Source organism: Melanostigma gelatinosum (genome assembly GCF_949748355.1).
Source record: "Melanostigma gelatinosum genome assembly, chromosome: 22".
In the NCBI taxonomy this organism is placed as follows: Eukaryota; Metazoa; Chordata; class Actinopteri; order Perciformes; family Zoarcidae; genus Melanostigma; species Melanostigma gelatinosum.
The window spans coordinates 801,457-827,867 of NC_136655.1; the positions used below are offsets into that span (position 1 = coordinate 801,457).

General features: G+C 40.4%; 1 protein-coding gene across 1 annotated transcript in view; it reads left to right on the top strand.

Annotated features, from left to right (window-relative positions):
- Positions 1–1,259: 1,259 nt before the first annotated feature.
- Positions 1,260–26,411, top strand: part of phf21b (PHD finger protein 21B) — a gene marked incomplete at its 3' end in the record, with an annotated part of 45,805 nt that continues 20,653 nt past the window's right edge. Inside the window, exons 1-3 of the mRNA XM_079294837.1 lie at positions 1,260–1,386; positions 2,087–2,146; positions 20,439–20,483. Coding sequence (XP_079150963.1) covers positions 1,333–1,386; positions 2,087–2,146; positions 20,439–20,483 — 159 coding nt within the window. The 5' untranslated portion in view covers positions 1,260–1,332. The remainder of the gene's footprint in view (positions 1,387–2,086; positions 2,147–20,438; positions 20,484–26,411) is intronic.

A 26,411-nucleotide genomic window follows, 5' to 3' on the forward strand; every position in this document is an offset into this window, starting at 1 on the left:
AGTAAACGGACACATTTGGCCTCTTTGTTGTTTGAAGAGCCACAAAAAAACTACAGATTGTGTCTGCAGGCTCCGTGTGTATCGACATGTTTTATATTCTCCAATCCTCCACCGTGTCCCTGTCTGGCTCACTTAAATCACAACTACTACTCTACTATTCTATTCTATTCTATTATACTACTTATGAAAGTAATTCTACAATAATCTGAAGTCAGATTAAAGTCTGCAGGTGTTTTTTTTTTTTTTGCAGATCTAGATTATTAATTAAAAATATAAATAAACTCATAAATGATGTCTCAGTACAGATATAAAGTAATGTAAATGACCTCCATCTTTACCAGCTGCAACATTACAGAGATGAACTCATGAACAATTGTGATACATATATTATTCTTCTAGCTCGATAATAACTTTGTTTGTGTAGTTTTATATTTTAATGTATGGAAACACAAGTCTTTAAGGGAAATATATTGTTTGATGTGTTTTGTGATGATAATAAACTTTATGTATTCAGCACCTTTCAAAATAAAGATACAATGTGCTTTATGGTTAAAACAGGAATACAAAAACAATTCAATGAAAGACATTCAAGTTAAAATGGAAATGAAACACACAAAAGTAAGAAGTAAAAACAATAGAAGGCAAAAAACAAATATAAACACATGTTGTAAAGATTGATAAAATAAAAGGTTTTGAGAAGTAATTTATAGTTATTTTATTGTTTTTATTTTTCTTCTTTTATTGTCTTTGTAACATCTGTTTTGAAAACGTGCAACATAAATAAATTTATTATTTATGTATTATTATAACACTCCTTGAAGTAGTTGTAGCTCCCTCCCGGCTCACACTGCGCATGTCTGTCTCTCTCTGCTCCATCCGGGAACTTTCAGAAATACCATTGACAGCCGAAGCGCAACTTTTCCCCAGGCAAAGTGAAATCAAGCCGCGGACTCAGACAAAATGTAGTCCTCCGTTTTTCAACTTAAAACTACCGAAGGAGAAGCCGACCCGCTCCCCGGCGGACCCCTCGACGTTCGGCCGTTCAGCTGGAGAGGACCCGTCCGGGGCCTGAGCTCTTTCCGCCGGGTTCGGACTACTTTTTGAAGACGAGCGGAAAGTGGGTGATGAGTCTCTAGCCTGTAAAAAAAGAAGAAACGAGAACTTGCTTTTTTAAATTTATTTTTGGCTTAGGCAGCCCGAGTAGTTCTTTCTTTACATTGTTATTGTCGCTTTGGAAGAAGAAGAAAAAAAAATCTTTTTAATTCACTTAAACTTCGGTGTCCGGTCCGCGTCGAAAAAAAGTGGGAGAAAAGTGCTTTTTCCGGTCGCAACATGGAACTACAAGGCCTGCAAGAGGCGTTGAAAGTAGAAATCCAATGTCATCAGGTAAATGAAAGCTCGTTGTTATTCTCCTTCTGTGAGCGAGTGAGGAAGAGGAGGGAGGAGGGAGGAAGGAAGGGAAAAGAGGTTAACACTCCTCTCGCTATTATAATGTCGACACAACGTCCGCCAACAAGTCCGATTTAAGTGCACTTTTCCACCGCTACTTTCTTTTTTTTTGTTGTAGTAATTGCTCATTTTTTGTTGTTGTTGTTGCGCCGAGCAACACCACTATATCTACGTGAGTAATAGTAATAACAATAATAAGAATAATAATGCGGTGTGTCGCGATCCGGACGCGACCTGAATATTTATGAGTTTTTTTTGCCAAAGAGTCTTAGCTGCTGATGCTGATCCTCCGGCTGCTGCTGCTTTGTTTTTTTTCATCACCGCTTTGTTCCTCCCTTTCACATTACTACTACAAAAAAACTTGAGGGCACTTTTTTTTCTTTTTTTTTTTACCGTAATTACGCTCCTCCATCGGGTTTGTTACTAAATAAACTAGTTGCACAGATGAAGCAATACCCACAGGTTATTTATATATATATATATATAAATATATATATATATTTATATATATATATATATATAGCGAAACGAGGCGAGTGTGAGAGAGAAACTTTATCAGCATTAAAATCTTCGGTTATCCATCGTGACTTTGCTCATATATAAATGTCATTTGATGTGTACTTGTTTTATATTGTAGGATGGAGAGCTTAAGAGACAGCTGCACGACAGGAGAATAACAGCACTAAGCGACAAACAAGTAAGCTCACTATATATATATTATATACCTGTGTGTGTGTGTGTGTGTGTGTGCGGTACAAACTAGCTATAACAAACATGGTGGATTGTGTAAAGCAAGCAGAAAGTCTCCATTAACCTTCCTCTGCTCGTGTGAACTGTTCCTCCTCTGTGGAGCTTCTTTTTGTCTCTCGGCATCTCAAAGTTGTGTTTTTTTAGCGTCCATTTTGAGTTGGTCGACATGTTTCTGGAGAGTAAAAAAAGAAGCTAATAAAATAAAAAAAAGGAGCTAGCTAAGCTCAACTATCCGGACCGGGACTTTGTTTGTTGTTTCATGTTGTTGGGAGTTGTTGATCTGACCGTTAATTACGTAATATAGTTGTTTTTTAATCTCGGTTATTGTTACTTTATACTTTCTTTTAGTCCGGTGGTGTTATTTCTACCTCGGAGGAGGAGGAGGGGGGGGGGGGGTCACGTGACGTCACTTGAGTCGCCCACTTTCACTTATTTTTCTTTACTATCTTGTTTTAGCTTTGAGCTAACTCTGAAGCTACGGTGTGGATGAGATGCTGGGAGGAGAGAGAGAGACGCCGGGCTGTAGTGTTCAGCACCGCGGACAGCTCCTCTCCTCCTGCTCCGGTGGTAGCTTAGCTAGCTGCTAAGTTAGCTGCTTAGCTCAGCTGCTAGCACCGCCCCGCCGGTCGGTCCCAGGCCGGATACCGGTGGACTACGCGTTGGGCCCGTTATACCCGCAACGCCGATAGTTAGATAAACGCCTAAAAGACCGTAATATAACGGGTAGTTATCCCTAAAATAAAAGCGCACGACTCTAAAAGCCCGGTGCTCTTAAAAACACGCACTCAGAGTCGGAGTTCAGTGACATCCGGCCTCACTACGGCCCAGACTCCGCTAACAAAATGCTTAATTTAACAGTTAACGTGTAAAATCCTCACGTGAATCACAACATATTGCTTTATATGACTTTTAAAGGAGATGCTTCTCATTTAGGCTGATATTTAACTTTAACAGCTCTTCTGTGAACTAAGTTAGACAAACAAAAGTAGAGGCTTTTCAAAATAAAGGCCACACAACTAGCCCTCATTAGCGAGAAGATTCAGTCTCATTAAATGTGGATTATCATGCAGTTTTCTCAGCTCGTCATTAAACTTATGAGTTATATGTTATTAGTTATATTCATAATACTTATTAGCACATAACGGGACACAAAGCACCACTATATATATATATATATATATATATATATATATATATATATATATATATATATATATATATATATATATATATATATATATCTATCTATAGATATATATCTATATATATATATATATATATATATATATATATATATATATATATATATATATATATATCTCTATATATATATATATATATATATATATATATATATATATATATATATATATATATCTATAGATATATATATATAGATATATATATAATAAATAATCCAGTTTCTACTTCTGCAGCTAAACACTTTGTGTTTTTCTTCTTCTTCTCCTCTCAGTTTTGGTAGTGGAAGCTTCCATTTTGAGAGCGAAAGGGGGGTGGTTTCTCCCCCCACCTCTAACATGGAGAGGGAAAAAGTCTGCAGAGTTTCGTGCAGGAGGGGGGGGGGGATGGGCCCCATTCATGCCGAACATTACCATTTTGATTGCTTTGATGCTGTTTTTGGTTTGGATGTGGGGGGGAGGGGCGGCGGTGAGAGACAGAAAGCTCAGTCAGCACTGTGCACGGCTGTGTTTTTAATCACTACGCTGATTAATTCTTCTTCTTCAGCTGCAGAAACATGTGACCTTTATTTTGTACTTTTCCTCTCACTGCACACAGAAGAGCTGCTGCTCCTTTAGCCTCGACATGCTAACGCTGAAGTGCCGCTGTGTCACCATCTATCATCTGTTATGATGACCCTTGAACTCTGAGCTGCTAATAGAGCCGCTGTTGATCATGAATCATAATGAGATGAGTGTGTACTAGTTGAGGGCGGAGGGGGTTAAACGCCTGGCGGTCATTTCATGGTCACACTTTATTTATTTATTTGCTGTGTGACGGGAAGAGAAGCTGTGAGTCTGTCTTCATGTTGTCAATGAGTCGTTTTAATAACAGTTCGTATTGAGAGGGTGGTGATGGGTGTAACTGTGAATGAAGGAGGCTGCGTTCAGCAGCGAGGCGGTTTGTCTCTGCTCATATCTTCAGGGGGATCGACGACCTTCCTCCTGGATGTCCAGGGTTCATGGGTCCTCCACTTGCTCTGCGTTGCATCATCGTGACTCGTGTTCTCCGACTTGTCAGCTGGAGACGACTTGTTTTTGCTCGTTTTTCTGTCGTTTTATTTATTTATTCCTCAGAGCAGATAGTCGTCATCGATCTTCTTTTGTCCGCAGTGGATTTTATTCTCCTGTTAAAGTTTAAATTGTGATGTTTTTATTCCGGCTCTGGTCCCGAGAAGTTTGTTGTTATTATTTTGATTTGACTACTTCTAACACAGTGTTGACGCTTCTGCTCTTTTCTTTTTTAAGTTTCAGGGAGTTTATTTTTTATATATTTACAGATGTGCAGCTGGTACAACAAACCAGAGTGTGTGAGCAGGAGGTGCTCATGGGAGTTGGAGGCATTTCTTTCTATCTTTTGAAAGGGATTTGCTTAGATGCCTGAAACACGTATATATATATACTGTATATATATGTGTGTATATATAAAAAATAAATAGATATACAAAATATATATGTAATAAATAAAACATATTTGTATTGAGCTCCAGTGCAGAGGGCGTGATTGGAGGATCTGCTGCTTTTATCTGGACCAGTCTGTGGAGAGAAGGCTGCAGCGTCTGAAACCAGTGATTGTTCTCATGTGTTATGCTTAGTTCAGTACTAATGTTCTTTATAATGTAGTACTTCTGTGCTTTCCCTTCATGGCATTAATGAGGTTGAAAATACCAAATATACTACGTTGTTTTCACCTTTTTGAGTGTTGCATTGTGGGACAAATGTCAGCACATTTAAGTTTATCCAAAGTAACCAGATTACTGAGAAAACAGTGCAAATCCACCGTATATATATATATATATATATATTAATGCAGTAATAAGACCTTATTTTGAAAGTGTGTTACGGAGCTTCCTGTGTGGACCTTCTGAACGTTCCTCTGTGGATTTGTTAGCGTCTCTTCGTGCCACTACGGCTCAGATTTAGAAACCTGGAGACTGTGACTCCGAGAGGAACCTAAAGGTCCTCTGATCCTCTCCTCTGACTTCAGGAAGCAGCTTTTCAACATGAATCTGTTCCTGAAGTGTAAACGGCCTGAAAACACCCTCAATCACAACCGCAGTGACTTCAGCATCCAGACCAGCATGTTGAGCTGTTGAGTTTCTACTTGTTCAGATTATTTACACGTGTTTCAGTGTCTTGGTTCCAGGTATCTATGTGGAATATAATCCTGGAGATGTTTAAGCTTCAGCTAGTTGAGGTGCTTTGGTTTCTCCAGGCAGTGTAGAGGACAGAAACGCTAACAAGGTAAAACCTCCTGAAGCCGTGAGCTCTGTAGACCAGGACCAGCATCCACTGGTGGTATGAAGAGACTTACGTGTGTTTTACTGACTCAGAGACGTGGATCTGGTTGGATTAAACGCATTCATTTCGGTTCATCTTCTACTCGACATGAAGGGAAATAAAAGCAGAAGAAGTGAGAGGACGATGAGCTTCAGGAGGTCTGACAGAAGGTATTAAGTCTTAAATCTGTTATTCCTAAATGTTTCTGGAGATATCTTATGGAATCAGTTCATACGTAATGATGAACTCATGTACTTCAGTAACGACACTTCTGTCGTTATTTTAACCCAAAACAACGTCTTTGTCTAAAGTTCACTGAGCAGTTTCCTGTGAAGACTGAACTTTATTTTGAAAAGACGAGCAGAAATGAACTGCTGTTGCTGGACTTTAGTATGTAAACTCACTAAAATGAGGAGTACTATCACTGGTGTACTCGCAGATACTACATCGTGTTCTTTGTGGTTTTTGCAGACTTTAGCGGGTCACGTTTAAAGCTGTGAACTTCTTCAGACGCCGGCTCCAGTTAAAGACTCTGCACGTCTACGTTAGTCAGCGAGGGAACAAGATACGTTCTCCTTCCAACAGTTTGTCCGGTTCTTTAAAATGAAGCAACGCTTCATGTGTTAAACCTGCATTTTTTGCATATTATTTTGGTGGAAAATCCGACTTTATGCCGACGATATAACTTTGTTTATATAAATCTTAATCTTATAATTGACGACTTTTTCTTTTTCAGGTTTTGTTTTGTTGAAAACACAACTTTATGCCGATGATATAATAATATATACATCTTAATCTTGTAGTTTGACGTTTTCTTAAATATATATTAAGATTTCTTCGTGAAATTATTCACTATTTATATAAAGTTGCAACTTTTCTTTGTTGTTAAAACCTTTTTTGTATTTATTCATTTGAACAAAACGTCTCTACCTTCAGGTGAAGATGTAAAATTTTGTTTTGAGATTCATTCGTGAAGAAGAAGAAGAAGAAGAAAGGTTTTCTTCTTCTTCTGTGGTGTGTGTTGCATTCGTAGCAGGTGCTTCATTTCAGGGTCATTTGCATGTTTCAGTTTTCTGAGTTCATCTTCTAACCTTTGGTGTCTTTACTCAATTTCACGCAGACCTGAAGTTAATTATTGTGGCTTCATGGACATCAATGTGTTTTCTCTCCTGCACGCACACACACACACACACACACACACACACACACACACACACACACACACACACACACACACACACACACACACACACACTCGATTATATTGGCATATTTGGTATTTACAAAGTTCAGAGTGAAGAAGCGTCTCTGAGTGTTAAAGGTGTGACGTTCACGACTCACATTATGTTGTGATATTTTAGGAAACGGGTAAAAAAATGAAGCCGTTGAATCAAATCATCTTGAAATGAGGAGTTTATTCATTTTCACGTTTAAGGAGTCGGCCTTTGTGTTTTGGTGCATAAGAAATAAACGTAGTAATAGAAAAGAACAGAAACAGAACATATGAAGATATGCACAATATGTCTGTTTCTAAGTGAAAGAGCTGTACAGTTCCTTATGCAGAAATGTGTCAAATATTGACCGTTATAATTGATTCATGATAAAAATACGATTTTAATGAATTGGTGTGACGTGGAATAAATCAAATATCATCTTTTTTACCAGATACTTCAATAAATTGATGTTATTTTGAGTATTGGTGCTCTCTCAAAGACATTACTGATAAATAATCCTCAGTAATGTGAATAAAAGCAAACAATAGAAGTCGAAGTTCAGAAAATCACTTTACTGTAATACAACCTTTAAAAATAAGAAGGAAAATACACGCATGTCAGATGAAGCAATCATGACGTCATAGTTTCACACTTTAATGTTTCTACACAATCTGGTTAAAGTGAGCTCTTTGTTAGAGGAGACATTTATAAAATGTTTTCATGAAATATCACAATCTTAAGCTTCGTTTTGGCTGCTTTTTATGAAGGAAGCGTTTGTCACACATGATGTGTTCAAGGACCGTAGGAAAGATGGAAATCTGACGATAATGACAGTTATTAAAGCTTCTGGCTGAGATAGACGGTGTAGTTTTAGTGATTGTATAAAGAAAACATGCTTTTCAATCCCTCTGGTGGTTTTTTGAGGGTTCAGAGGGTTAAACTGCAGCTTGACTGGTTCTGGTTCTGGTCCCGGTGCCCGGTCTGTAGACCTGGTTCTTGGTGTTCATCAGTACTTAAAGAAGCAGACGTGGTGTGTTCAGGAGGGTCAGTGAATGTGAGAGTTTATGATTGAATTCAGTCTGCAGAACAAAAGCTGCCTCACCGCCGTATCATAGCAACACTGTGTGTGTGTGTGTGTGTGCAAGAATAGAAGTACAGGAAGAGTCAGACCGCCAGAATAAAAGCATTTATAGATTTAGTTTTTATTAGAAAAGGTCGTTTTAGAGAAATAACAGGTCAAATAAATCAACGAATCAATTACAGAGCCGGAGAACGAGGTTAACATTCAGAGAAGAAACTTTAATGTTCTTTATAGTGAGAAGTACATTCTCCTGTGAAGTTTAGATGCTTTTATTTTTTACCTTTATTATCTGCTTCATCGTCTTTCTTCCTCGTCCCGTCCGGTCGACTGACACAACGATAATTCCTCGACACGAGAGCGCCTCGTGTACGTGAGTTCTTTCATGCATAACGGATAAAAGTTCAGGTTTGAACCAACAGAAGATGTTGGTTTAGTAGAACTCATCCTATAAACTAAACAGAAGATGTTGGTTTAGTAGAACTCATCCTATAAACTAAACAGAAGATGTTGGTTTAGTAGAACTCATCCTATAAACTAAACAGTAGATGTTGGTTTAGTAGAACTCATCCTATAAACTAAACAGAAGATGTTGGTTTAGTAGAACTCATCCTGTAAACTAAACAGTAGATGTTGGTTTAGTAGAACTCATCCTATAAACTAAACAGAAGATGTTGGTTTAGTAGAACTCATCCTATAAACTAAACAGAAGATGTTGGTTTAGTAGAACTCATCCTATAAACTAAACAGTAGATGTTGGTTTAGTAGAACTCATCCTATAAACTAAACAGTAGATGTTGGTTTAGTAGAACTCATCCTATAAACTAAACAGTAGATGTTGGTTTAGTAGAACTCATCCTGTAAACTAAACAGTAGATGTTGGTTTAGTAGAACTCATCCTGTAAACTAAACAGAAGATGTTGGTTTAGTAGAACTCATCCTGTAAACTAAACAGAAGATGTTGGTTTAGTAGAACTCATCCTGTAAACTAAACAGTAGATGTTGGTTTAGTAGAACTCATCCTATAAACTAAACAGTAGATGTTGGTTTAGTAGAACTCATCCTGTAAACTAAACAGTAGATGTTGGTTTAGTAGAACTCATCCTGTAAACTAAACAGTAGATGTTGGTTTAGTAGAACTCATCCTATAAACTAAACAGTAGATGTTGGTTTAGTAGAACTCATCCTGTAAACTAAACAGTAGATGTTGGTTTAGTAGAACTCATCCTGTAAACTAAACAGTAGATGTTGGTTTAGTAGAACTCATCCTGTAAACTAAACAGAAGATGTTGGTTTAGTAGAACTCATCCTGTAAACTAAACAGTAGATGTTGGTTTAGTAGAACTCATCCTGTAAACTAAACAGAAGATGTTGGTTTAGTAGAACTCATCCTGTAAACTAAACAGAAGATGTTGGTTTAGTAGAACTCATCCTGTAAACTAAACAGAAGATGTTGGTTTAGTAGAACTCATCCTATAAACTAAACAGTAGATGTTGGTTTAGTAGAACTCATCCTGTAAACTAAACAGTAGATGTTGGTTTAGTAGAACTCATCCTGTAAACTAAACAAGATGTTGGTTTAGTAGAACTCATCCTGTAAACTAAACAGTAGATGTTGGTTTAGTAGAACTCATCCTGTAAACTAAACAGTAGATGTTGGTTTAGTAGAACTCATCCTGTAAACTAAACAGTAGATGTTGGTTTAGTAGAACTCATCCTGTAAACTAAACAGTAGATGTTGGTTTAGTAGAACTCATCCTGTAAACTAAACACAAGATGTTGGTTTAGTAGAACTCATCCTGTAAACTAAACAGTAGATGTTGGTTTAGTAGAACTCATCCTATAAACTAAACAGTAGATGTTGGTTTAGTAGAACTCATCCTATAAACTAAACAGTAGATGTTGGTTTTGTAGAACTCATCCTGTAAACTAAACAGTAGATGTTGGTTTAGTAGAACTCATCCTGTAAACTAAACAGTAGATGTTGGTTTAGTAGAACTCATCCTGTAAACTAAACAGTAGATGTTGGTTTAGTAGAACTCATCCTGTAAACTAATCAGTAGATGTTGGTTTAGTAGAACTCATCCTGTAAACTAAACAGTAGATGTTGGTTTAGTAGAACTCATCCTGTAAACTAAACAGTAGATGTTGGTTTAGTAGAACTCATCCTGTAAACTAAACAGAAGATGTTGGTTTAGTAGAACTCATCCTGTAAACTAAACAGTAGATGTTGGTTTAGTAGAACTCATCCTGTAAACTAAACAGTAGATGTTGGTTTAGTAGAACTCATCCTGTAAACTAAACAGAAGATGTTGGTTTAGTAGAACTCATCCTGTAAACTAAACAGTAGATGTTGGTTTAGTAGAACTCATCCTGTAAACTAAACAGAAGATGTTGGTTTAGTAGAACTCATCCTGTAAACTAAACAGTAGATGTTGGTTTAGTATAACTCATCCTGTAAACTAAACAGTAGATGTTGGTTTAGTAGAACTCATCCTGTAAACTAAACAGTAGATGTTGGTTTAGTAGAACTCATCCTGTAAACTAAACAGTAGATGTTGGTTTAGTAGAACTCATCCTGTAAACTAAACAGAAGATGTTGGTTTAGTAGAACTCATCCTGTAAACTAAACAGTAGATGTTGGTTTAGTAGAACTCATCCTGTAAACTAAACAGAAGATGTTGGTTTAGTAGAACTCATCCTGTAAACTAAACAGTAGATGTTGGTTTAGTAGAACTCATCCTGTAAACTAAACAGTAGATGTTGGTTTAGTAGAACTCATCCTGTAAACTAAACAGAAGATGTTGGTTTAGTAGAACTCATCCTGTAAACTAAACAGTAGATGTTGGTTTAGTAGAACTCATCCTGTAAACTTTGTCTTTGTCTTTTTCCAGAGCAGCTGGTTCCTTCTCAGCCTCCTGATGAGCTTTGTGTTGCCTCTCCTGGCTGAATATATATATGTATATTTATATATGCTGAATATATATATATATATATATATATATATATATATATATATATATATATATATATATATATATATATATATATATATATATATATATATGTGTGTGAGAGAGGGTTTTTAAGGACCGAACAATGGACTCAGTGAGCAGAAAGAGGTCAATTATGAATAAAAAGGCCTCCCTAAGAGCAGCAACCTGATTGCTCTTTGTTATGGAAACCGCTCTGCAGACGTGAGAGTGGTCTCCTGCTGACCAACGCCGGCCTCTGATTGGACGGTTTTGACATCTATGAACATGTGAAATGCTTTTTTTCTTCACGTGATTAAAAAACCTAGACTCTGGGTCCCATTGGAACCTCCAGACTGGTCGCTTCACAACTTATAAACCGGTTTATTTAAATCACAACACTGTGTGGGAGGGGCCTCTGTTTCTGGCCCTCGTTTGCATACTCCTTCTAGGCCGGTATCCCACAATGCCCTGCTTCTTTTTGTTTTTTTAATGCGTTATTGAGGCGTCCTTAAAGAGGGAAGAGGCCGTACAAGGAAGCAGGACTTTGAAGTTTTTTCATCAGATTAACAAAAACACATACTTTTACTTTGAAACCTGAAGAGTATTTTACTGTGGTGAGGTGAGGAAGTAAAGTTTCCAACATAGAAAAAAAATCTATCTAGTCTCTAGTCCCTGGTCTCTCTGGCCTCTCTAGTCCCTGGTCTCGCTAGTCCCTGGTCTCTCTAGTCTCTGGTCTCTCTAGTCTCTCAGGTCTCTCTGGTCTCTCTAGTCTCTCAGGTCTCTCTGGTCTCTCAGGTCTCTCTAGTCTCTAGTCCCTGGTCTCTCTGGCCTCTCTAGTCCCTGGTCTCTCTGGCCTCTCTAGTCCCTGGTCTCTCTGGTCGCTCAGGTCTCTCTGGTCTCTCTAGTCTCTCAGGTCTCTCTGGTCTCTCAGGTCTCTCTGGTCTCTCTAGTCCCTGGTCTCTCTAGTCTCTAGTCCCTGGTCTCTCTGGCCTCTCTAGTCCCTGGTCTCTCTGGTCTCTCTAGTCTCTCAGGTCTCTCTGGTCTCTCTAGTCTCTCAGGTCTCTCTGGTCTCTCTAGTCCCTGGTCTCTCTAGTCTCTAGTCCCTGGTCTCTCTGGCCTCTCTAGTCCCTGGTTTCTCTAGTCTCTGGTCTCTAGTCTCTCAGGTCTCTCTGGTCCAGATGCTCAGGTCCTCAGAGGAGGAAGCTGTGGTTGCCTAGCGATGGTGAGCTGTCACTCAGCCTGTAGTCCCGCCCCCTATAGTCAGATCTCTGCTGTGTGGTGGAGCTCCAGGCGTCGCTGCTCTGACGCTGATAAAGAATATAATGTGTGAGATCCTTCAAATCAGAGCAGCAGAGACACAAACAGAGAGAAGGGTTATCGTACCGTGACTTAAAGATCGTGACATATTGTACCGTGACTTAAAGATTGTGATATCGTACCATCGTACCGTGACTTAAAGATCGTGACTTAAAGATCGTGACATATTGTACCGTGACTTAAAGATTGTGATATCGTACCATCGTACCGTGACTTAAAGATCGTGACTTAAAGATCGTGATATCGTACCGTGACTTAAAGATCGTGACTTAAAGATCGTGACTTAAAGATCGTGACTTAAAGATCGTGACTTAAAGATCGTGACTTAAAGATCGTGACATATTGTACCGTGACTTAAAGATTGTGATATCGTACCATCGTACCGTGACTTAAAGATCGTGACTTAAAGATCGTGATATCGTACCGTGACTTAAAGATCGTGACTTAAAGATCGTGACTTAAAGATTGTGACTTAAAGATCGTGACTTAAAGATCGTGACTTAAAGATCGTGACATATTGTACCGTGACTTAAAGATTGTGATATCGTACCATCGTACCGTGACTTAAAGATCGTGACTTAAAGATCGTGACATATTGTACCGTGACTTAAAGATTGTGATATCGTACCATCGTACCGTGACTTAAAGATCGTGACTTAAAGATCGTGATATCGTACCGTGACTTAAAGATCGTGACTTAAAGATCGTGACTTAAAGATCGTGACTTAAAGATCGTGACTTAAAGATCGTGACTTAAAGATCGTGACATATTGTACCGTGACTTAAAGATCGTGACTTAAAGATCGTGACATATTGTACCGTGACTTAAAGATCGTGACTTAAAGATCGTGACTTAAAGATCGTGACTTAAAGATCGTGACTTAAAGATCGTGACATATTGTACCGTGACTTAAAGATCGTGACTTAAAGATCGTGACTTAAAGATCGTGACATATTGTACGTGACTTAAAGATCGTGACTTAAAGATCGTGACTTAAAGATCGTGACATATTGTACCGTGACTTAAAGATCGTGACTTAAAGATCGTGACTTAAAGATCGTGACATATTGTACGTGACTTAAAGGTCTTTTGTCTTCTGGTCCCCGTTGGTCCCTCAGCAGAGAGGTGCGTCTTGCTGCCTCTGTATTTATAGCCTCCATGCTTTTAAATGAGCCGGGAGTGAGTCTGTAAATAAACTGCAGAGCTGGAGGCCTCGCTCTGCAGCGCACACGCACCCGATGATGCTGCTCCAGACCGAAGAGGGTTTCCTGATGTCAACGTGTCTCCGTCCCAGGATGCATCTCTTCACAGATGCTTTTTCAGCTGCAGGCCGACGTCCACAAACGGCTTTTTGTCCACCGTTGAATTGATTAAATATATATTTATTGTCTTATAAATCCAGAGCTTCATGTGAGGAATCAAACGCAGCCGAGCAGAGAGAGAGAATAATAATAATACGTCTCAGAGTTGCCTGGCAACAGTCGACTTAAAGAATCATAATTTTAACAAAAAGCATCTCTTTGAATATTCACATTCAAAGTCCTTTAAAAAAAGACGTCCTTGAACGCAGCGCGACTCCTTCAGATTACACATTTATTTAATATTTATCTTCTTACAGTTTCACAGACGGGCGGCTTTGATGCTTTGATACATTAGAGAGGTTTGTTTTTGTGTTGATTTATCCTCTGAAAACAAACAGTTTTTTAAATTTATGAGGATGTGAAAATAGTTTTTAGACAAACTGACGTGTTTTTAGACACACTGGTCCTCTCAGTCCTGGTCCTGGTCCTCCAGAGCCTCCTTTAGTCTGGTTCCCTCCTGAAGGCCACAGAGTCATCAGTGTGAAGCGGGTTCATTACCACTTAAAGGTTCCTCCCAGTGTCTTTAATGGTGATGAATGAGAACGTGTGTGTGTGTGTGTGTGTGTGTGGACAAACTATTGTTCTACTAAAACCACAAACAGTTCATGAAATCCAGCTGAATGAAACCAGAGTTATTTGTTTGGAGAGGCCGACGTTTTGGGGGGGGGGGGGGGGGGGGGGGGGGCGTCCTTGTGCCGGCAGTGAGTCGCTAACAAAGAGCGCCGCATAATAAATGGGACTTTAATTTGTTTTTCCTCGACAAGGTCGCCGTGAGTGATGGGTGAAAGGCAGCGGTGGGATGTGGTGCTGGACGTGTGTGTGTTGGGGGGGGGGGGGTCCTGATGTTTTGTTGTCTCCATGGCAACAGGCAGATAAGGCTTGTGGGTTATGTAGTACTGAGAGGAATGTGACACACACCTGACTACAGCGGAAACAGCAGACATGTAGTTTTCTTGAGCTGGTCTGGATCTGTTTTCCTCGTCTCTCATGATGATGAGATGGTTAATAAGACAAGAAAATATGAATAAATCAATGAAAGTGTCGATCAATGAAATGTTAATGTGATGTATTTATATAAACTACGTTATTCATCAACACACCTTAAAAAACACACGAAGAAGAATGTTTTATTTTTGCTCACAGATCCACAAAGACTCAGTCCGACTGTGAGACCATGTCCCTCTGAGACCCCCTCAGACCCCCCCAGACCCCCGTCTGTGCCCTCTGACTTACTTTGTGTTTACATGCAGTCTGTTGTCAGGAGCAACAGCTGCTCCATTAGCTCCAGTGGTGAAATGTAGGCGCTGCTGTGAGAACTAATGAAGTAGATTCACTCTGAAGGAGAAGAATCACTTTTCTTTTACAGACTCATTGTAGCTCCTCTGTGAACGTTTTCAAATTAATTTCCCATTATTTCTTGCTTATCGGCGGACGCAGAGACGTAAACAAAGATGTGGACAAATGCTGGAAAAGCAATTAAACTAGATGTGTGTTTGGACAGAAGAGCTCCAGGAGGAGCAGATAAAGGTTTCATCTGTTCGTGTGATGACGACTTCTTGTGGTTCACCTACGCGGCTAAAGGAACCCGGTTATATGGAGCGAGGGTTGCTGCTGCCCGGAGCTGTGTGAGGGGCCGCGTGTCCGCGTTGTGAGGGGCCGCATGTCCGTCGCGAGGGGCCGCGTGTCCGTCGCTAGGGGCCGCGTGTCCGTCGCTAGGGGCCGCGTGTCCGTCGCTGGGGGCCGCGTGTCCGTCGCTAGGGGTTGCGTGTCCGTCGCTAGGGGCCGCGTGTCCGTCGCTGGGGGCCGCGTGTCCGTCGCTAGGGGCCGCGTGTCCGTCGCTAGGGGTCGCGTGTCCGTCGCTGGGGGCCGCGTGTCCGTCGCTAGGGGCCGCGTGTCCGTCGCTAGGGGCCGCGTGTCCGTCGCTGGGGGCCGCGTGTCCGTCGCTAGGGGCCGCGTGTCCGTCGCTAGGGGCCGCGTGTCCGGGCCGCGTGTCCGTCGCTAGGGGCCCTCCAGAAGCACAACAGCTGTTCGTGTTTACCTCTAACTCATGTGTAAAGTGTTAGTAAGTCATTCTTTAACCACAACAGATAACAGAAGCCTGTAGTTTCCTCCGTAAAGGGAGAGAAAGTCTCGGGAGAAAGTGGAACCAGAACTTCAAGCAGCTGCTTGGTTTAAAAATCAACACTGCTGGAAATAAGTTATTTTTCTCTTAAAAATGGACAGAACAGCTGTTGAACGGAGCTTCTTTTAATCAACATGTAGAAACTGTATCCACAGGCGTCCTGAATGAAGCTCCAACACTCATTTTCTCTGCAACTAAGTGGCTGCTTCTCCTGGCTGTGTGTGGATGTGTGAGAACCATGCACATCTAATTGAACACCGGCATGTCGGAGCATGTTTCAGCCTCACGCTGCCACACCCGGGGACCAGGACTCCTCCTCCTCTGAGGCTACACCTCCTCACACCTCCTGCTCCCTGTGATTGGCTTCTCCAACACACCGCCTGTTCTCCTACACTCAAGACAAACGTTTTGTTCTATGTTCAAGATCTCCAGAGGATGATTCCTAAACATGTTGTTGGTCCTAAACCACCCTCAGGCTAAAACCACAGGATTGTGTCCGTGATGAGACGTCTTACAAAGCTATCAATGGATTTTAACTGCATTTGCTGCGGATATGCGTAGTCCCCAGAGGATCATTTTTCAAAGGTTTTGGCGACCCCCTGACCTTTCCTCTAACATTTAGATTCATGATGAGATATTTCAAGACCAATTCTCTGAATATCCATTGAATCTGCGGTCAATATTCATGGTCTCCAGAGGATGTATCTGTAAAATTTGAGAGACTTCTTAACTTTAACTTTAGTGAACCTATTGGGCCAAAATCTCTTCTTGTACACGAAGGTGAAGATGCAATACATTTCACTGTGCACAGTATTTGTCCCCAGAGGATGAACCGCTCTGTGTATTCCCTTGCTGCCATCCTAAAGCCAAATATTCTACAGCATTTGTTTTGTCTCTGACACAATATTTTTTAAAACTAAGTGCTGGATTTCCATAAAATCTGCTGGGATATTCATGGTCCCCAGAGGCGCCTGGACCTCTCCTCTTACTCCAACATTTTAGTCTTTGATGAATATTACAAAATCACTGCGTTTCCATGAATTCTGCAGTGGATATTCATGATCCCAAGAGGATGGATCTTAATTATTTCCTTTTCCTTTTAGCATCATGAAGCTAAATTAAAACAAATTCAGCCTCACTGAAAGAAATATAAAATTGAAACGTCTGATTTTCATACTGCACACAAGATCCCCGCATGTTCTAAAGACGCTGATTCAATGAGAACATGCAATGTCCCGAGGGGATGAACCATATTTGTGTTTTCATATTGTGACTTATTATTTCTGTATTCGGTCGTGTTTTCTTTGACGCGATCACCTTTCGAAGTCGCCCTCCAAAGTTTTTTCCAGACGTTAGACATACATGCGGAGGCAGACGGGCAGGCGCCGTTTCCCATGAGGCTCGGCGGTCGCAGCTTTGAGAGATGAAGCCCGTTAGCCGAACAGCGCTAATGCTTCTCCCGCGTCCACATGCTAACAGGAAGAGCAAAACGCCGGCTGTGTTTGTGTGCATTCTGAACAGATGCTCTGGCTGTAAATACGGTGTGTGTGTGTGTGGGGGGGGGGGGGGTCATTCTGTTGCATTCTGGGTAGGGGGGGGGGATTACTGTGATTCTTATCTCGTTCGCTCCAAAACAAACATTTGTGTTTGTCCTTCGTTCCTCAAACACAAACATTCAGTTCATTACGTTCTGCATAAAATGTCCTCCAGCTTGTTTGTGATCTCCACCTTCTGAAGCAGGAACCTGAATGACCTTCAGTAGAACCCCCTGGGTGGGTTCTAAAGGAAACGCTTGCAATGTTAAAGGGTTCTCAGTCGAGCTCATTGGATGGGTTCTAGATGGAACCCTTTAAATAACAAAAGGGTTCTCTGTAGAACCCCCTGGGTGGGTTCTTGTTAGCAGCCTTGCAAGGTGGAAAGAGAGGTTTTCCGGATGGGGAACCATTACGCCATAGATGGGTTCTCTGTAGAACCTCTCATAGAGTGGAACCTTTCACAGATGGTTCTATGTACAAGCCTGTATGTTGGGTTCCAGGTAGAACCCTCTGAAAAGTGTTCTAGTGAGCACCTGTGTTGTATTTTAACAGAATAAACTGTAACCATGTATTTTTAAACACCTTTCTGAAACTACACTCTGAAGGTTTCCTCCTCCACCACCATCATCATCATCATCATCCTCTCTGCTCTGTCGGTTCTGTCGTGCTAGAGGTCATCTTCATGCGGTTCTCCTCCTCTGCTGATGTAAAAGAATAGAACCCTCTGCAGCAGCAGCAGACGGAGCTGAGACGGAGCAGTAATCTTTTCTAAATTTCCCTCGTGTGTGAAGACGAACGGATCTTTTATCTGCTGCAGAGAAACAGGAAGTAAAGATCCTCACCTCCACTTCTTCTTCTGTGGTCTCCAGACACGTGGGGGGGGGGGGGGGGGGCACTGCAGCATGAAGTGCATCAGACAGACAAGTGATCAGGAGACAAAGAACAATCAATAAAACATAAATAATAAGTCCTTTTACCCTCTCAACCCCAAAACTACTCACCAGTGGTGGAAAGTACATTTGCTCAAGTACTGTACTTTAGTACAATTCTGAGATACTAGTACTTTTCTTGAGGTTTTCCATGCTCTGCTACTTTCTACTTCTTCACATGTACTTTTACTGCACTACATCATTTATTTGAAAGTAGTTTGAAATATGATATGAAGCAGTGCTGTACTACTAATCTACCCAGTAGTATACAAAGTACCTAGAATATTCTCATCATTGATGAACTATATTATTATACATATATATTATATATACTGTATTATCTTTCTAATTAGTGATGCATACAGAATATTTAACAATAAAATAACACTAAAAGTAGTAGTTCTGCATAAAGAGTACTTTTGATACTTTCAGTACATTCTGCTGAAAATACTTCTGTACTTTTTTACTGTGGTATTAGTACTTTTACTTAAGTATAGGATCTGAATACTTCCTCCATTACTTGTTGATGTACTTCGATCAACATATCAAATAGTTGACCTGTGAATATTATATGTGCAGATCAGGGTCTCAACCTCATCTTCTCTGGGCCACATCAGCATCACGGTCCTCAAAGGGCCGGTTCACTGTAAGACTGTAATAACTTCTCCTCACATATTGTTCAATAACTCTCTGCATTTGATTATTGTTTGTTCAAGTGTAAACATATTGTACATGCAGTTATATCAATGAAAAATGATATTTAAGCACATTTCTGTTGTTATAACATCAATCATTTTAATTGAGGGTTCAGAAACCCACATGACTCTATCAAAGATCAAACTATTAAAGAAAATATCAAAGACAAATATCAAACACAAGTTCTGACATTAACTTTGTTCAAAGCTGTTTGTTCACCTCTCTGCATCACTAATGTTCCTCCCTGTCGTCGTCCTGTGCATGCAGCTACATCCAAGAGCTGCTCACTGAGAGTCAGGTCTGATGAACATGATAGATGATGTGTCCGTGTTGTCTGTGCTTTCATCAGCAGTTCATTACAAACACGAGTACCTGCTCGTCTCTCAGCTGCTGTGTTGTTAGATTGCTGCTAGTTCATGAACTCGTCTGCGATGGTGTTTCTTCACAAACTGACATTTGTAAAAGTCTGTATCTGGTCGGAGCTCTGCTCACATACCTTCAGCATGCACTGGGCTGTAGCTGTGTCAATATATTCTGCTGTGATTGCAGTCTGCCTTTTAATTCTTGGACAGTTTGATGTTTTTCTCGGAGGCTAAATTTAGCTCCGTGTTTGGAGTCAAAATGCCGACGTGAATTGTATCCTTCATCACCGACACGCCTCATAACACAGAAGACAGACCCGTTGTTCTCCTTGAAGCACAAACATGTCTTCACTTTCACATCTTTCATTACATTTTCTTCCCTCTGCATCAATGTTTCTCTTCGTGGACATTTTGGGATTATTTGTGGATCTTTTTCAATCGTTGAAACCTCTTTTCGGGCTGTTGCCTCTCCTGTCCACCTGTTGTGATCGTTTTAATGTCGGTACACAGACAACATGCTATCTCATCATTTCAACTTTCTATCTCATCATTTCGACCATGGGGATACTTTTATTATCAAATCTAACTTTAAATTATTTTTCCAAAAAAAAAAAGTTAAAAAGAATCTTTTTTTTATTTAAATTTATCTTTTGCTGGCGGATTCGGGGGCCACATAAAGTGACGTGGCGGGCCGCATTCGGCCCACGGGCCTTGAGTTTGACACATGTGGTCTAGGGTTTTTATTGTGAAAGGTAAGAAGGGAAGGAGTGCCTTCGTCAAGGTTGAAAAGAGTAATAAAGTTTTCCTTCTTGGTTTCATAAACGACTCACTTTGTTTTACAACGCGATTGGTCGATCAGAAAAACGACTTAATCACATTTGTGAAAGTTTATATGGACGAGTGAATTAATCACACGAAGAAAAAACTTACAAACGGCTTGTGTAAAATAACAGAACGTGTTTTTATCTGTTTCTACGCAGACGACACACAACTTTATATGAACGTTTCTTTGTTCATGAACTGATTCTACGACTTGATCTGAACTTTTACTGCAGCGGTTTTAAAAGTGTGTCGACGTCTTTCTGATGTTTCAGCTTCAATCTGAACACTTTTCTTCTTTCTCTGTTCCAGAATCAGACGCTGTGCAAAGGACTCAATGAACTCCAGAACGGACAGGTATTTCATATTTAATATGTACTACAACGCTGTACACAGTACCGCTGTGTCTCTCCAGTTGGTCCTCCTTTCACTTTGAGTCGTAGAAGGACAGTAGTATTCTCAGCTTCATGCAGTAGAAGTACAGTAGTATTCTCAGCTTCATGCAGTAGAAGGACAGTAGTATTCTCAGCTTCATGCAGTAGAAGTACAGTAGTATTCTCAGCTTCATGCAGTAGAAGTACAGTAGTATTCTCAGCTTCATGCAGTAGAAGTACAGTAGTATTCTCAGCTTCATGCAGTAGAAGGACAGTAGTATTTGTGTTGTTTTTGTAGTTGTGATAGATTCAGTTTGAATAGTTCTTGTTCTCAGCTCGTTATATATGAATGAACTTGAATCTCCTACTTCTTGTCCTTCTCATTCTTCTCCTACTTCTTGTCCTTCTCCTACTTGTCCTTCTTCTCCTACTTCTTGTCCTTCTCATTCTTGTCCTTCTCATTCTTGTCCTTCTTCTTCTCCTACTTCTTGTCCTTTTCATTCTTGTCCTTCTTCTCCTACTTTTTGTCCTTCTCCTTCTTGTCCTTCTCATTCTTGTCCTTCTCATTCTTGTCCTTCTTCTTCTCCTCATTCTTGTCCTTCTCATTCTTGTCCTTCTTCTTCTCCTACTTCTTGTCCTTTTCATTCTTGTCCTTCTTCTCCTACTTTTTGTCCTTCTCATTCTTGTCCTTCTTCTCCTACTTCTTGTCCTTCTCATTCTTCTCCTACTTCTTGTCCTTCTCATTCTTGTCCTTCTTCTTCTCCTACTTCTTGTCCTTCTCCTTCTTGTCCTTCTCATTCTTGTCCTTCTTCTTCTCCTACTTCTTGTCCTTTTCATTCTTGTCCTTCTCCTACTTTTTGTCCTTCTCATTCTTGTCCTTCTTCTCCTACTTCTTGTCCTTCTCATTCTTCTCCTACTTCTTGTCCTTCTCATTCTTGTCCTTCTTGTCCTTCTCATTCTTGTCCTTCTCATTCTTCTCCTACTTCTTGTCCTTCTCATTCTTGTCCTACTTCTTGTCCTTCTCATTCTTGTCCTTCTTCTTCTCCTACTTCTTGTCCTTCTCATTCGTGTCCTTCTTCTTCTCCTACTTCTTGTCCTTCTCATTCTTGTCCTTCTTCTCCTACTTCTTGTCCTTCTCATTCTTGTCCTTCTTGTCCTTCTCATTCTTGTCCTTCTTCTTCTCCTACTTCTTGTCCTTCTCATTCTTCTCCTACTTCTTGTCCTTCTCATTCTTGTCCTTCTTCTTCTCCTACTTCTTGTCCTTCTCATTCTTGTCCTTCTTCTTATCCTACTTCTTGTCCTTCTCATTCTTGTCCTTCTTCTTCTCCTACTTCTTGTCCTTCTCATTCTTGTCCTTCTTCTTCTCCTACTTCTTGTCCTTCTCATTCTTGTCCTTCTTCTCCTACTTCTTGTCCTTCTCATTCTTGTCCTACTTCTTGTCCTTCTTGTTCTTCTCCTTCTTCTCCTTCTTCTACTTCTTGTCCTTCTCATTCTTGTCCTTCTTCTTCTCCTACTTCTTGTCCTTCTCATTCTTGTCCTACTTCTTGTCCTTCTTGTTCTTCTCATTCTTGTTCTACTTCTTGTCCTTCTTGTTCTTCTTCTTCTCCTTCTTCTACTTCTTGTCCTTCTCATTCTTGTCCTTCTTCTCCTACTTCTTGTCCTTCTCATTCTTGTCCTACTTCTTGTCCTTGTTCTTCTCCTTCTTCTCCTTCTTCTCCTACTTCTTGTCCTTCTTCTCCTTGTTGTTGTCCTTCTCCTTCTCCTTGTTCTCGTGTTTTTTGTGGTTCGTTACCAAACAGCTTCAGGTGCATCGCCGCCTTTTAGCTGCTAACGATCTTGCATTTAACGAGCTCTCTAACACGCGATGCCACCTCTCGTTTCCTGTTTGGAGCGTTGGTTGTTGTACTCACTCAGAAACGCGATGCGTTCATGAACTAGTTCAACAACCGGTGGCCTCGGGCCTCTCCATGCAGCCCAGAAGCACATGTGACTCAGCGTCTTCCATCAGGACTGAGCGAGGCGTGTAGACGATGTTAAGAAGCCGAGCAGCGAGACTCTGAAGCGTCCTCTTTAATCAGCAGCCTGGTCTACGGCTGCTCTCTGTGCCCTCGTTCCTCCTCTTCGGTCGCTCAGAGTCCAGATGATCGGCAGCTCTTCACCTGATTTAGCTGTTGACCTTTGACCCCTGGCTCTCGCTGAAGCTGCAGATAAACGGTCAGTGATGTTCAGATGATCTCTGATTCACTTTGTTCTCAGATGCACTGACGAGAGAGAGACTGAAGAAGCTCTCTCAGTGAAATACTTTATTTATGTGTAACTCTGAGATACTACGATACCCATGAGCCTCAGCGGCGGCTACAGCAGAGAGGAAGATCTTTAGGGTTCAGTATTTTTACTGTATTTCTATAAAATGATGGACAGATACTTAAATCAATAAAATACACATGGAAATAATCTTCTAAGTAAAACCTCCCTCCATATATCAATAAAACAGTTTTTACAGCGTATTGATCCACAAGGTTCATAAACAAACAAAATCCTGCAACAGGAAGGCTAAATGCCCCTTCAGAGTAAAAGCCTGCTGGTCCCCCCCCCCCCCCCCTCTCTCTCTCCCCCCGGGGCTGATGGGAAAAAATTATTCAGTCATAATAATAAGTCAGAGATCGACTTGTGCTATAAAAATATACTCGTGTTGAAAAATGATGAAATACGTAAATTACATTCTTTCAGGTGTTTTTTAATTAATTAAATAATAATAAATAATTGAATATATATTCATAACTGTCCATCACAAGAGCACAAATTAACAGCAAGTATCAAAAGTAAAAGTACACAGTTGTATTCTCAGACTTGTATGTTTTATTCGCAGTGATATTCAACAGAACCAGTTCAACGTGTTAAATGTTTTAATCGCTGGTCGTCCATCGTCTCACGGCTCGCTGTCACATTCCATTCGGGGTGCGTTTGATTTGCTTTGAAGTGGATTTGTCGTCTGGACGGGTGGAGACGTGGTCACGTGATCACACCAGGAAATGAAGGATTTAATTAATTCTTATTGTTTGCTGTTTGGCTGCAGAATAACCATTTTAATATGATCTTTATCTGCTCAGTGATGCTAACAAGCAACACTTCGTATGAACACATGAATTATTGATCATCTGCCATTTGTGGATTTATGTAAAGCAGAGAGCAACAACTGGTAACAGAACCTCTGGAGCGTCTCTGTTGGAACAAACAGTGTTTGCTGGCTGACCCCCCCACATGTGTGTGTGTGGTGGGGGGGGGGGGGGGGGGCTGTGGGCGAGGGTCCAGACTGTCCCCTGTGTGTTCTGATAAGCTGTCTCACTGCCAGAGGGGGGGGGGCAACAACAGCAGAGCTGGGAAGAGTCCATTTATTCAAATACTGAACCACTCTGTGGTTCTGGTTCTCCATATTATTCTCTTTTCAGGGTTTCTGCTTCCTGTATATGTTAAATAAATATCTCTAACTTAATGGCCTTCGACACATGTAAGAGTTTCTTCTTCCCTTTGGTTCTTCTGTCATCTGAAACCATGAAAACCCTCAAAGGCTGACGATAAAAGTTGAGCTTTAAAAGTCCATTTTTGACCGTAGGAGCAAAACCAGCTCAGTTGGAGAGTTGTAGATTTATGAATTTCCATGTAAACGTTGACCGTCTATGATTCCAGGAGAACCGGGTAAGAACCTACCCTCCTAAACGGACCTGTTTTTAAGATTCTGTCACCGTACTCTCACCTTGACTACTTGAGTACTTCTTCTTCCTCTTTCGCTGACGTAGAATTGTGAGTGCAGGACCTTTTTTCAGAGTGTTTTCTTCTATTCCTACAGTGAAGGACAGTCAGCGTCCGTCCGTCTCCTCAGAACCTTTCAGGACTGAAGGGCCTGGCTGGTAAATAGAGTGTAAACAAAGAGAACGTCTGGCAGCTGCACTGATGGAAATCTCAACAGCTACTAATGCGTTTTTCAGCCGCCCCGTTATCTCAAAGGAACACTATCAACACGGAGAACATAATGAGCGGATCGTCCTGCAGCAAACAGAGCGACCTCAACTGTGGTTCTCAATTAAATTCTGCCAGATGAGTGAAAGGGCAGCGTGTTCGCTGATACTCTGATATCGGTTCCACTCAAGCTGCACCAGAGGTTATGAAGCGGAACATTCTCTTCAGTAAAACAGAACATTTACTAACTAAAGCAGAACGTTTACCAACTAAAGCAGAACATTTACTAACTAAAGCAGAACGTTTATAAACTAAAGCAGAACGTTTATAAACTAAAGCAGAATGTTTACAGACTAAAGCAGAACATTTACTAACTAAAGCAGAACGTTTATAAACTAAAGCAGAACGTTTATAGACTAAAGCAGAACGTTTATAAACTAAAGCAGAACGTTTATAAACTAAAGCAGAACATTTACTAACTAAAGCAGAACGTTTATAAACTAAAGCAGAACGTTTATAAACTAAAGCAGAACGTTTACAGACTAAAGCAGAACGTTTACAGACTAAAGCAGAACATTTACAGACTAAAGCAGAACATTTACTAACTAAAGCAGAACGTTTACAGACTAAAGCAGAACGTTTACAAACTAAAGCAGAACGTTTACAGACTAAAGCAGAACGTTTACAAACTAAAGCAGAACGTTTACTAACTAAAGCAGAACATTTACTAACTAAAGCAGAACATTTACTAACTAAAGCAGAACGTTTATAAACTAAAGCAGAACGTTTATAAACTAAAGCAGAACGTTTACAGACTAAAGCAGAACATTTACAGACTAAAGCAGAACGTTTATAAACTAAAGCAGAACATTTACTAACTAAAGCAGAACGTTTACAGACTAAAGCAGAACGTTTACAAACTAAAGCAGAACGTTTACAGACTAAAGCAGAACGTTTACAAACTAAAGCAGAACGTTTATAAACTAAAGCAGAACGTTTATAAACTAAAGCAGAACGTTTATAAACTAAAGCAGAACGTTTATAAACTAAAGCAGAACGTTTACAGACTAAAGCAGAACGTTTACTAACTAAAGCAGAACATTTACTAACTAAAGCAGAACGTTTACAGACTAAAGCAGAACATTTACTAACTAAAGCAGAACATTTACAGACTAAAGCAGAACGTTTACAGACTAAAGCAGAACATTTACTAACTAAAGCAGAACGTTTACAGACTAAAGCAGAACGTTTATAAACTAAAGCAGAACGTTTACAGACTAAAGCAGAACGTTTACAGACTAAAGCAGAACATTTACTAACTAAAGCAGAACGTTTACAGACTAAAGCAGAACGTTTACAGACTAAAGCAGAACGTTTACAGACTAAAGCAGAACGTTTACAGACTAAAGCAGAACGTTTACAGACTAAAGCAGAACGTTTACAGACTAAAGCAGAGTTGTATATGTAACGTTCTGTTATAAATAGTGACCTAACACATTTATTTCCGTGGAACCTTCCAGGTTTCCTCTTTCTCAATGCGGTACCGATGACATCGTAACACCTCAGCCGTATAACAACGGACTTTATCAGATTGTGTTATTGTGGACAAAGATCCATGAGTGGAGAACCGTTAGACATGAACAGATATACAACTTCAAAGCTCACAAAGATGGTGGTGATTTTCAGCTCTTTGATGTCGGAGTCTGAGAATGAACCTGAGCCATTTCCCCTCATCGTCATCTTCATCGTCTTCATCATCATCATGGCGTGAGGATGAAAGCCGAGCGGCGAGCGGACGCTGATGAAAGCCGTCTAATTTAACTCTTCACGGAGACACAAATGTCTCGTGCAACGTTTTATTCACGTTTCCTCAAACAGATTCAGGTGGAAGCGAACACTCGGACTCCTCCAGTGATGATCGGGCTGATCGCTTCACAACCGTTATCACAGAGTG